The 13,400-nt window shown below is 44.7% G+C and overlaps 1 protein-coding gene across 2 annotated transcripts in view; it reads right to left on the bottom strand.

Annotated features, from left to right (window-relative positions):
* The window catches only part of MCU (mitochondrial calcium uniporter), a 78,460-nt gene that overhangs the window by 8,991 nt on the left and 56,069 nt on the right, over window positions 1–13,400 (bottom strand). For both annotated transcript variants that reach the window (XM_082285734.1, XM_082285735.1), the window contains exon 2: window positions 3,478–3,547. In XM_082285734.1, coding sequence (XP_082141860.1) covers window positions 3,478–3,547 — 70 coding nt within the window. The remainder of the gene's footprint in view (window positions 1–3,477; window positions 3,548–13,400) is intronic.

A 13,400-nucleotide genomic window follows, 5' to 3' on the forward strand; every position in this document is an offset into this window, starting at 1 on the left:
CTCCTTGTCCTGAGGCAAGACATTTAAAGAAAGCAGTCAGGAGCACGAGGCTGTAGGAAAGCAGCACTCCAAGTTTAGGCCTCAAGGCCATTTCATCTAAAATTCATGGGATCAATATGCTTTGTACTTCTCCAGACAGGCATACACTACTTAGGTGTAGATAAAACAAGATTTTCAATTTCTTTGGAGCTGCCAGAAGTTTTTCTGAAAGCATTCTTAAAGATTTCAGTAATTCATTTTAAAATCCATGGTAGTGACCTGTATGAACTGTAAGCTGGTTATTATTTTACTGCCACAACCTGCTCCTTGTGCTTCATGACATCCATACATAGAAAGGAGAAGTTATAAGTTCATATTCCCTAAGCCCTTTACTGAATTACCATTGTAATTGTCCTCAAGTGAGATAGCTGCTAAGGTATAACAGCACACCTAAAAATTACTTGCTTTTATAGGTATCTTTCTTATGTAAGAACATACGGGGTTTTTTTATTGCTCAGAGCATTTGCTGTGTCTCAAGGATGGTGCAGTCACACCCACCCACAACTCATCTGCCTCAGTATTCCCACCTGTTGCAGCTTAGGTCAACTCCTGTCTCCTTAAACTCACTGAACTCATGGATTGACACGCTAAGTCATTTTAAGCAGCTAACATCAAAACCAGTCAGTCAGAGTCAACAAAAGTAAAAATGAAGACAATATTATTTTAACTACCAAAGGGAACTAGCAGGAGAAGTCTTGGGGCAACACACCTTTCCAAAAATAAAGGATCATGGATATTAAAAGGATGTACCAAGAGCACTTGTACAAAGCCAGAAGAATTCTCTTCTCATTCTCAACTATCACACACCTTCATGAAATGAATCAAGCATAAAAAGGCTTTTTCCCTCTTGCAAGGGATTACTACCTTCAAGTCCTTAAAGACTAGATGGAAGCAACCAAGTATGGACGCCTAAAATGACTAAAGCATCCTAAGAGGCCCCAGTGTTTGAAAACCTATCAATGCCTGCTCTCAAGACTCAGACAGCTGACAGGATTTTAGTAGCTTTAGCATTTTGAAGCATAGAATTCAGAGACAACAATCAGATATTTACCGGAAAAAAATAAAGCAAAATGCTAATTTATTTGGACAGTGAGAATTTAGAGCTCCTTAGCAGCAGCTATTATGACAGCTATCAAGTTTTCTTTAAATTTAAAATGCTACCTAGATAATACAGGCAGTAAGGCCATTTCTTCGCAGAGCAGAAGAGATAACAGTGTTTGCATTGACACTTTTTCCATGTATCCCCACTGGTACCACACCACAGACAGAGCTCCAGGACTGCCAGCTCTGGAGGAAGTGCCTACCAGCACCAGCTGCACTTGAGGAGTCATCAGCATTAGGAGCACAAACAAAGCCTTTCACTAGGATTTCCAGCTTAGGTGAAGTATCAAAGGCCAAATTATTCCCCCTCAAAAAACAGGGTCAGTAAGTCTGGAAACACAGCTGCTTTATGTTTTCCTTGCAAACCCCTTGTAAAAGTAATTTCCTAGCTTAATTCACTGGTGGGGAAAGTCCATAACTCCAGGTTGATCCTCCCATCACCTCCTACACAAGTAATACTGGTCAGATTTTCACTGCATTGAAAAAGGAAGAGCTCAGAGGCAAATAAAAGAAAGGAATCTGAAGGACACAATAGCACAAACCTAACAGACAGCAGCAGACAACTCCAGCAAAAGTTATTAATAAGCCCCTCTGTGATACGGCTGCCTCATTTTTCTCTCCCACAGCCCTGTGTGTCTTCTGCATCTACTTCACAAGTTACTAAGTGGACAAAGCATTTGGCACCTCAACTAGTTACAGAGCTAAGGTTTCAGCTAATCTGCCCTAGCTAAATTTTAAGCCAAGATTTAATTGCATGGAACAAGTAAAAGAAAGTAATTTTATACAAGTGTGCTTCACTTACACTTACAGACACCTACAGCCTAGCCAGGAATGGTGCTAAATAAGACCATGGAGGATTTGAAAAGCTTTAGATGCTATATTAAGCGTGGGGTTGCTTTGAGGTATGAGTTCCATCCAAGCACCACAAAGTTTTGACTCAATCATACGTGCACCAGCAACATGGGTATTTCTTTTTTTTTTTTTTAAGATTTCCATTTTTGCCTAAGATCAACTTGAGCAACACATGAGGTCAAAACAAAGTATAGTAAAAGAAGAAAGTGTGGCCGAAGAAGTCAGTGTTGAACACTGGCTACTGGTAAAAGTCAAGTTATTGGAAGAAATAATGAGAGAAACATTCAAGCATAACACAAGGAGAGGTAAAATCAAATCAGGCACACACAGACATTATCTTCTCAGCCTTACACGTCCTCTACAGCTGTACCTGTTTAAGTCCCCAGGTTTTCATGTAAGCTCTCCAGAGCAGTCATGTTCTCTTTGTCTTTGCACACTTGTTATCCTGGCAGGGGAAGCAGGAACCCTTCATTTATTAGCTTTCAGATCTTATTAACAAGCCAAGGATCCACTCAGTGCTCATGTCTGTTAGCACAAGTGATCCACTCCTTGTGCACAGCATGCAGGTGTTAAGCAGGCAGTGAGCTGAAAGCTGCTCCTTTCCTCTTTGTATTCTGGCACACCAAGATTTTTAAAGTTCCACCAGTACATCCTTTTGCTTTATGCTCTGACAACCTTATCAAAAAAGTTTAATGTTTGAGCTGTCCAAGATTTAATAAAGGAATAACATTGCCTTGGTGTCTTGGTTTGAGACACTTGGCTTCACAACCTACTCACTGCAGAAAATGATGCTTTTGACCATTTTGGCACGTAGCTGACATGAACTGCACTTTTGTTACATAAATGAGGTTAAGGGGGCAGGCAGAGTCACAGGACCACAGACTGGGTCAGGCTGAAAGGACCACAGCGGGTGCTCTGGTGCCACCTCCCTGCTCAAGCAGGGACATCCCAGAGCACCTGGCACAAGATTGTGTCCAGACAGTTCTGGAGTATCTGTCCTCAGTGAGGGAGACTCCACAGCCTATCTGGGCCATCTGTTACAGTGCACAGAAGAAGTTCTTCCTCATGTTCAGGGAGAATTTCCTGTGTATCAGTTTCTGCCCTTTGCTTCGTGTCCTAGAGGTTGGCACCACTGAACAGAGCCTGGCTCCAGCCTCTGGCGCTTCCTTCAAGAAGGACAGTACCTTGAAAGGTAAGGATCATACAGGCTCACAGCTACATCAGAAAGAAGTCTGGCAAAAAGGTTTGGACAGTTGCATGCAATTCCATCTTTCTTTACAAAGCCTGTCCAGTTTTGTAAGGACAGTTCATAGAAAAGTTGCCCATTGCCTTAATTCTTCTTGACGTTGTTCTGTGTCACTTCCTTAAGCTCCAAACTGGATTGCTGCCCAGCCAAAAAAGCCTCAACCAGAAAAGGGGGCAGGGAATGAAATGTAAGTTAGGGCTAAGTCCAGTGAAGCAGGAGCTGGTGCACGTGTTACTCACCATCAGAGGGCACTACGGTACTGCAATACACCACTCTCACGCTCTGCCAAGGAGACAGCCGCTGATGCACCTGGAAAACACAGGCACGGCAAAAAGGGCAAATGTTCAGAGTCTGGCAGGATCGCACCCCAGGGCCACCTCCTGATCCCGTCCCTCCCGCCGGCCCCTTCCCCCGTGCCCGTGCTAGGCACTTCCTCGATCCGCAGCAGGGACAGCCGCAAACCAGGAGCACCTGTCAGGAACAGCCTCTTCCCTTCCCATCTGTCACGCCACAGGGTTTCCCCCCTCAGCCAAGTTCACCTCTCCACACCTCACTCTCCACACACGTAGCTGAGAGCTGAGAACAGCTGTGATTTGTTTTCCTTAATGTAACATGTATTTTTAAAGCCACGTGGTCCATCAGTTTAGCTTACTACACAGACACAGTAGAAATCATATCAAAGCACGAGTCTTTAAAGGGTAAGAAAAAGAAGTTTTTTGCATAACCAAGAGGGATGTTTACAGAGTTGTGGATTAACAGGTTCATTCTCCTTGGTTGTTTTCCATGCCAACATTACTTTTCTCATGTCCTTACAGAAGGAAGCCAAATTCCGAGACACAAAGTAGTAAAACTGCCTGTGCATAGAAGAACAAATTGTTCCAACATAAAAAGCAAGAACTGCAATACTGAGCTATAAAAATAAGAAACTACAACAGCCCAATAAGAAAAAACCACATGAATGGGTTGTAGGTTCTGCAAACTTCGCAAGAGACCCATTTGCCCATGAAAAATCTAGAATCAGACTGATTTAAAAGTCTATCTTTTGATTATATTACACTGGTTATACACTAATCCTTCCCCAACACCGAGATTACAACTCTGGCAAAAACCAGCCCAACTGTAAACCAGAATAAAGCGTAACACACCAGCTCTCACCTCTCTCTGGTGGTTTATATTTCAGTGGCTAGCCTCAGATTTTTCAAGAGCTGTTGTCCAATTTGGACATTCCTATGGTCTGGGATACTTTTTCTCTGCTGATTGCTAAAATACAGCTGCCAAACCTATACTTCTATAAAGGTATCTCACAGGGAGGACTTAAGTAAATTTCTAATGAAGTTTGCAAACAAAACCTAGGTTGTTGATTATTTCTCTGCCAAATTGTCCAAATCTCTGTGTTTCATGAGGTTACCTTTGATAACCTACTTAAAATGGCTTTAATTGCTACATCACTTGTCCTTTAAAGCCTGATATCCGAACGAAGGATAGTTTCTACTAATCTTTCTTGAAAGTAGGACCTTTGGCCCTGATGGCCACTGCACTGACAGCTCTAGAAATTCACTGTGATACGTAGTGTACTTACACTTCATTTCTATCAGTTTTGACAATGAAAATCAGTCATTTTCAATTTGCCTCCTTTCAAGTGCATTTTAAGCTTCCCAGGGTCAAATCAGACAGCATGCAGGAAAAGAAGTGGGCACCAAACAGCTGTAACTTCAGCAGGAAGTTGCGTGTTTCAGCAAAAGTAATGTTGTAAAAACCGCCTGTGTGTTGGGAACCAAAGGGCAAATTTGCCTTTTTGCAAGTGAAATAAGCAAATCTTCTTGACTCTCTGACACTGTGTGCTACCCCTCCCACCTGAAGAAAAGCAGGTTTTAGACTGAAAACTATCTGAGAAAAACACAGCTACAGCCCTACATCCTGTACAAATCCAGCTCTGTTGTCTTGGCATTACTATTACATTATTAACAAAGTCAGAAGCTTCAGGAATCAGAAGTGGTACCACATGCAAATCGATTTTCAGAACCAATTTTTACCTAAGGAGAGGAATTTTAATCCTTCTAAAAATAGTATCAGATACAATAACAAGCGGGCAGAATTCACACAGGGAGACACAAACCCTCCTCAGTCAGAGAGCACCACCCCAAAGACTGCTTATAGACCTGTTTTACTTGATCCCACAGTACAGCTAGCACTGATATGTTTTTACTGCTTCACTCCCCCCTCTACACAACATTAATCATCCATTTTTCAAACAGTGCACAGCAGGACTCCGGCCTTTCTACCAGCTGTGAATGGCAGCCCAAAAACGCAGGTCCCAGAAAATCCTAAACCCTGCTAAACCCAGCACTATCCCACTGCAAAATAACCATGTAACTGGAAAATATCACTAGGTAGCACATACACAGACTGTACCTTAAGGCTATGAGTATCTGACAGATACAAGCTCACTCCAGAAGCCTCCTGCACTCATACAACAAGAACAGGGAAAAGGCAAAAGAGGTTGAAAAAAACAGGGCATGTTAGGTGACTCATCAAAAAGCTGAGGCCTCCCCAGACTTCACCCCTTGGACAATTCTTGCATCCCAATATGGGCCGAACCCCTGCTTCATTAACACCCCCCTCCCCAGCAGTGTGCTGCCAGTACATTTGACAGGAGAGATGCTGTTAGAACACACAGATCTGTCCCTCCTGCAGCTCTGAACGGTGCCGTGCGACACGTGCTGCTGCTACTATTCCTTATCTACAGAAACAGTCTCTACTGGGTAGGAAGGGAAAAAAAAGAACAAATGAACTCAAAACTGAGCAGAGACCAAAATGTCATGATATGTCATCCAAGGTTAGCAGGAGTTTAAGGAGTCATCCCTCATTTTTATTCCTGAAGGGAGACTGTTGTTTTAAAATTGAGATGGAGAGAAATGTTTGAACCTGTTATCCGATGTCTGCAGTTCAACAGCTTCCTACATAAAGATGTCAGAAGGCTGAAGCTGGGGATCGGAGCAGTGCAGGGCAGAGAGAGGAACTCCTTTCAAGCTTTACTGACCAGATCTGTCCCTCAGGCAACAGCTCACTCCTCTTTCAGCAATGAAGTGTGGAATAACTGCATCCAAATTTCAGTTGAGACAGACTTGTCCACCTCTCCCAAAATAAGCGATGCTTGGGAGTGTGAAAAGCACCAAAGCAGGATCACTGAAATGAGAAGCTTTAAGCACTAGGATAACTTTCTGTGTCTCACAAGAACACACACAGGAATTCACTTTCCATGTCCATTCATTTCCTGCCTTATCTGCAGTAAGATGCATGTTAAGAGGCTCAGAGTTATGCAGCAGCTGCACTCCCAGAATGATTAAAGGAGCAAGAGGAAAAAAGTCCCAGTCCTCTATCTAAAACTAATGCTTCCTCCAGCCTTGTCCAGCTCTACATTAGACAACCCAAAGGTAAAAGTAACAGCATCTCTGTAAGTCCTAATGTGGCTTTCTCAGTACTACATGGGGGACAAAGTTAACCAAAGGCTTGCTGGAAAAATCAACCTTTTAGCTAACAGTGAGTGCTCTCTGATGGGAAAAGAGAGAGCACCCCCCCATGTTCTCCAGATATGTAATTATCAATGATGGAATGCTAACGACTTTAGGAGATTGAGTCTCCAAACCCTAATTAAAATCAGAAAAGAGGTTGTCCAGGAAAAAAAACCAAACCACAACACCCCAAGCATGAAAAAAGGTGAACATCTTGCTCTAGAACCCAAATAAAACATGCTGCTAACTCATTACCTGGAGTACCAGCACAGCAAGAACTGCAAAGCTTTTGTGAAAAACAGAGCATTCTCTGCGTAAAAATGTCTTACTACAAGTGAAGCATTTAAGAGACATTTGTAAGTGTCCCCTGCAACATCTATTTTACAAATTCTGAAGGGCCTCCTTTAAAGGAGGCTGCCTTAAGTCTGATACAAACCAGCTCACCTTTTCCAACAAGCAATAGTTATTTTCCTCTCTATGCTGACTTTCACTGCACAAAACACTGAATGTCTGCCCTGGCTCTAAAAGTGGTTATCCTAAAGCCTCCAGGCTGAAATCTCAGTGACGAAAATTGCTGCGAGCTTCCCCGAGCAGCCGCAGCAACCCAAGCCACCCACCTCAAACATGCTGAAGGGCTCCATTTATCCGTCTTTCCTTCATTTCTGCTCCTGTACTCAATCTGTTATAATTTGGTCTCTCCTAAACAGCACTTCGATCCTCAGTTACCGAGTCCCCTTCTGTCCTCCCTTTTTCCTTCCCCTTCACACCAGCAATTTGCAAAGTAAAGGAGACTCAAGGCAAAGCCATGCCCTGACCAGAAACCTGCTGTCCAAGGGATGTGATGTGTGACTTCCCAACACAGCCAGTGTTTTTGCACCAGCACATAAGCTCTAACTTGATTTAAGTACATTTAGCTGTGGTGGATTGACTGGGGCCAGCTGCCCAGCCAGCTGCTCCCTCACTCCTCGGGAACAGGATGGGAGGATACAGGATAAAAGGATAAAGGCAGGGAGATCAGTCACCACTCCCCACTAGCTTAACAGAGTGGACTAAGGGAAAGTTGATTTACTGCCAATTAAAGCAGGTAATATCAAGACACAGGTTGAAATGAACACTTCCCCCCCTAACCCAACCCTTTATCCAGGATCAACCTCTGCTCAGAGACCCCTTAGACCCAGACAGTACACGCCGAGACCCCTCATCCCCTGGGTACCCTACACAGAGACCCCTCAGCCCCAAATACCTCACAGAGGTCAGAGACCCTTCAACCCCAGACACCTCTCAGCCTCCTAAGAGGCCCCGCAGGTATCAGAGATACCCCTCAGCCCCAGGCAGCCCACACAGCCTTCAGAGATGCCTCAGCACCAGACACCCCTCCCAGTCCCAGGCAACCCATCCAGTGACCATGAAACCAGTCTGCTAAGAAAACCCTTCAGAAACGAGCCAGCACAGGGCTCTGGGCACCCACAGGACCCTCCCAGCCCACAGCAGCCCCTCACGCGCCTCTGAGGGCAGTGGCGTGGTGAGGGCAAGATGGCGGCGCCTTATGAGGGAGCCAGCTGCTGCCAGCGCCCAGGCACTGCCCTGCCAACTTCAGCTAATTCCCGCTAATTCCCCCTCAGCATCCTCCCCGCCTTCCTCAGACATCTCCAAAGGGATCAGAACAGACCCATGGAGATGTCTGCCTGCATCTCTCACCCCCTTCTTTTCTTTCTGAGGTACCTGGACATCGCTGCCCACTTCCAGAATATCTCTTTGAGACAAAAAAAAAAAAAAAAAAACCAACACAAAACTCAATCATCCTTTGAAATTGAGCCAAACTTTACCAGGGATTTGCAACCCTGTATGGAAGGACTTCTCCAGCTTCTCGCTACGGCCTCTGGATATATTCACATAGCCAACACAACCGTGTAGTATTTCCCTCAAGGCATACACTGGGCTGCTGTTTGGGAGTCTGGGATGTGATAAAACATCCCTTGCTTGCACAAGGGTACTTCTCCCACTGCCTCCATGCAAACCCCCAGGGATTTGGCTGGAGAGGGAACGCAGGGGGGAAGCCTCTGTACCCAGGAGCTGTGCCCTTGCAGTGATGGCCACAAGCCATATACTCCAGAGCACTTTGTATGACCTACACATCAGCAAATGATCTTCATTTGCCTCAGTTCTCATTCCTGCCTGAATTTGCTCTTCTTCCAGCATTAGTACAAAGCTCCATCACATCTGCTAGGAAGGGAACACAAACAGGAGGTGAACTATAAATACTCCCTTCTCCATCCTGCTTCCTTTGCCCATCTGCCTAAAAAGAAGCAGGTAATCCACAGTGTCCAGGAAGAGGAATGGGTAGGAGGAAGGAGATTAGTTCTCTGCAGAAAAGGGAAAAAGCAGGGATGAAGTAACTGTTCCTCATCCTTCATTGTGCCTTTCTCCCACGCATTACTGCTGCTCTGGGGATACTGATACAAGGAGTTGCAGCAGGAACACCACTGCATTTGATGGCTTTGATTGAGCCTCCAAGAGACAAGAGAGGGAAGAGGAAGAAATAAAAGGGAAAAGAGTTGAGCTGACATACTAAGCACATCAGTCAAGCAGAATCAATCGCTTTTAACAGGTGGCTTCCCTCGCTACCATCCGCATCACTTCCCCCCCAACTGAAAACCAAATCAAAACCCCAAACCAAAACCTTCTCTCAGTCTCTATTCTTAATTTTATTGCAAGTGTCAACAACTTGCAGAGAATTACCCTATTCCTAACAGGAGACAGATGATAGGCAGGGTACACCAGACCCCCACGCTCCCTCTCATCCAACCTTCACACAGTCCTTCCTACTTCTGGCAGGCAACACAAAGCAGGGCTGGAACATCTCCCCGACAGTTTGTGATGCCAGATCAGTTTCACTATGAAAGTATTTTTCCTTTACTGGAGTAGGATGGTTTGGATTCCACTTATTTAATACAATCCTCATGGTTACTGGGGAAAAAAAAGATGAGAATTTAAATTCCTTTGAATCCTGAAGGCTTGAAACATAGAACCCAAAGAAAACACTAGGATGCATTTAAACCTGTGTCAGCTTTGAAACCTGAGAACTAAATTCCTTTCCCTAATTTCCAGATTCATCACTTGAGTCTTACTGAAAAGGTTTATAACTCTCTTATCTAAATTAAGGGGGCTGTCAACCACTGTTTAAAAAAAAAAGTTTGAAGAATTCAGTGAATTCTGAGCTCACAAATTTCAGGGATTTTCTCTCTCTCAGCCACTCACAGCTGAAAATTGCGTAACTAAGAGAAAAGGCATCAGATGGATTCCCCTCAGTGATTTCTCTAGGGCAGCTTAGCTGTTGTTTTGTTGTTTGGTTTCTTGTTTGATTTTCTTCCTCTAGCACTTACCAACCCCATCAGGCAACTCCTTTAGTCTCTATTAGAAGCAATTTAAAACGAGAGCTCTTGCCCCTCTTCTCCCACTGCAAAAAGCTTCCCGGTGAGGAAACAGCGCCTCACTGACACACCCCTGCACTTCCAGCACCAAGAATAAAACAATAAGCAGAGTTATGAAGCGAGATTGCTGCAAGTGCAAGGAAGTTCCTTCTGCCTCGGTGCATGCTGGGGAGCAGCCAACTCACACTGGTTTTCCAGGGAAATAAACTCAGAAACGAGGGAACCTCACTTTCAGCTCTTGAAAAGACACAGCAGGCTCTTGCAGACCTCAGAGTTGGCGCCAGCACATGCACAGCTTGGGAGGTGAAATACTGAGAGGTGCAACATCCTGCAAGCCACAGCAGCCCAGCACATCCCACTACTGTAGTAGTCCTACACCATCAATTCCCTGCAGGAAAGCACAACACAAAAAAAAAAAAATCTCATCTCTCTGGCTAACCTTACACCTGGGTTTGGTCCAAAGAGTGGTGGAACAGAAAGGTAAGTACTCTCAGACAGCAAGAGGCTGTACCCACAAAGTCACATCCAGGCAGTCCAACCACTGAAAGACAAAAAGCAGTTCCTTCTCTTGGATTACGAGCCTTACGGGGGGAGCCTGGAGACCAAACTCGCTTTAGGATTTAATCCTTTATGAGGCACTTAGCAGGGAAGTTTAAGAGTGCTGCCCAGAAGTGCCAGACAAGCTTTGTATATACTCTGAGTTTCACAAGTTTGGGTCCTAAGCAGAAAATGGCAAGTTTGGCTACAAATACCTGCAGCCAATTAACATTGGCCAGTTTTTTTCTGGAAGAAATACCAAAGTGTAGAACACTCAGCTTGGCATTCTTCCCTGCTTTCTACGTTCACAGTTTGCAGCAGTTCAGTACCAGGTGTGATTAGTACAGTAAAAATCAATCCTTTTGCTAGTCCCACATACATCTCACGGAGCTCTGGAAGAATCTTCCAGTTGATTAAGGGTGGATGCCTGACATTTCCCTCCCTGGATACACTGCCTGCCATAGGATTGTTACTGTGCAACTCTGGCTTCTAAATCCCTTATGTTCCCTGGCAAGAGCAGAGCAACAGAAGGAAACGAAAAAGATTTCAACAAAAACATATGAATGTTTTAAAGCCATTAAAGAACTCCATTTCATTGTGCCACCAGACCACAGATCAAGGATGCTTACATGCAAACTTAATATCCCTATATGTTAATGTTTAATATCCTTTGGTTAATGATGTACTTTTACTTATTTTGCAGGATAGCCTCCCTCCTGTGCCCTGAAAGAGGAGATGGTGCAACGCTCACCTCCTGTGTGCCATAGGTACGTGCCTGGAGAAGCAACTTGGCAGAAGTTTTAAAGCACAGTGCTCTGCAGAGGCAGATCTTTATTGACACACTAATAATGTGCAGGAAGAACACAAACACGTTAATTTTGAACCTGACGCTTAAACAGTGTGTTAAATTCAGTTCTGAAGGTTTCCCGGTTCAGCTTTTCTCAGCTCATCTCACCTGGTCTATTTGCAAGAGGAGGAGGTCATAGAATCATAGAATCCTGGAATGGTTTGGGCTCGAAGGGACCTTAAAAATCATCTTGTTCCACCCCCTCTTCCCATGGGCAGGGACACCTTCCAGTAGATCAGGCTGCTCCAAGCCCTGTGCAGCTCAGCCTGGCCTTGGACACTTCCAGGGATCCAGGGGCAGCCACAGCTTCTCTGGACACCCTGTGCCAGGGCCTCCTCACCCTCACAGGGACGAATTTCTTCCCAACATCCTGTCTAACCCTGCCCTCTGGCAGTTTAAAGCCATTCTCCCCTCTAGGCTCTCTTTTTGTAGGTTCCCTCCACATACTGGAAAGCCACAATTGGGTTACCCGAAAACTCTTCTTCCCCAGGCTGAACAATCCCAATTCTCCCAGCCTTTCCTCACAGCAGAGGTGCTCCATCACCCTAACCACAGGAAAGTGGGGCTGACCCCTTCCGTAGAGCACAAGCAGCAGCCATAGGGTATCCTGCAGCATTCTGTGCATGGCTTCAGAAACACAAACTTGCTCCTCGCTCCTCTGGAGGAGAAGCTTTTATCACCTGTGGGACTGCTCCCCAGACCCCAGCCTTGGCAGCAAGTGGGACTGACTGGAAGATCCACTGCTTCATCATCGGCCATCTCTGGCAAGATAAGCAGGAAGCCCAGAGATCAAAAGGTTTTAATTTAATTGACCATTGACAAAGGGAATGACTGCAACAGCATCTCCCAACAGCTCAGAGCTATTCATTTGAGCACCTCCTGCACAGCATTGCTGTGCTACAAAACTCAGTGTAATTATGCCCAAATGCATGAAAGCACAACAGAGGCATGAACAGATGAGGTTTTAGGAAAGCTATGAACTGAAGTTGATGCTTCATCTCACAGCCAGTACCACCCTCAAAGCTCAGTCACATTCATCACTTCTTCAGGCTGAGCCTGGGGGGACAAGAGGCTGGATGCCCTTGGGAAGGGCTGCTCCCCTTTAGGTGCCACTGCAGTGCCCGTGGCCAGGCCACCTTCAGCACCAATCCACTCCGTCCCTTCCCGAACCTCCCTCCTCTGGCTTGGCAAAACCAGTCAAAACTGGGTTTATGGACACGCACTACACACAAACCCACCTTTAGTTTATATAATTATTAAGTTGAGGCATCCAAGTTAAAATCACTTAAGAATCTTCAAGAAAAACAGACCTAAGACTTCCCCTAACTTATCAAGTTAACCACTGCCAGGATGTGCGATAAACCAGGATTACCCAAACATTTAATTCCACCTCTTTGTTTAAAAATACTGTTTTCTATAAATTTTCTATCTCCCAGATCACAAGGCTTGTTTTAGTAGGATTTTAATTGCAATTTTTCAAATTGTTTCAGCTCAAGTATTTTTACTTAATTTTAAAAACACAGAACATATAATAATACTGCATTTACACCTCTACCTACAGGTTTTTTCCCCTTAGAAACTGTCGCACCTCCATCCAAAGAATAAGACACAAGGAGGATCCAACACAAAACAAATCCATTTTCAACAGCCTGTCCCAAAAGGCCGATTTGAACTGCTTGCCCAATTAAAAGCTGCAAGCCACCCACCAGAGATACACATGTTGCAAAGTGTTTGCAGTTCACACTTCTTTCCTAGGTGAAGGCTGAGGTTTAACTCATATTTAGAGATTGAGAAGCCTTGGAAATGAACCTCTAGAAAAAAAATTACTAGGAAAA

The sequence above is a fragment of the Coloeus monedula genome (assembly GCF_965178545.1).
Source record: "Coloeus monedula genome assembly, chromosome: 8".
Classification (NCBI taxonomy): domain Eukaryota; kingdom Metazoa; phylum Chordata; class Aves; order Passeriformes; family Corvidae; genus Coloeus; species Coloeus monedula.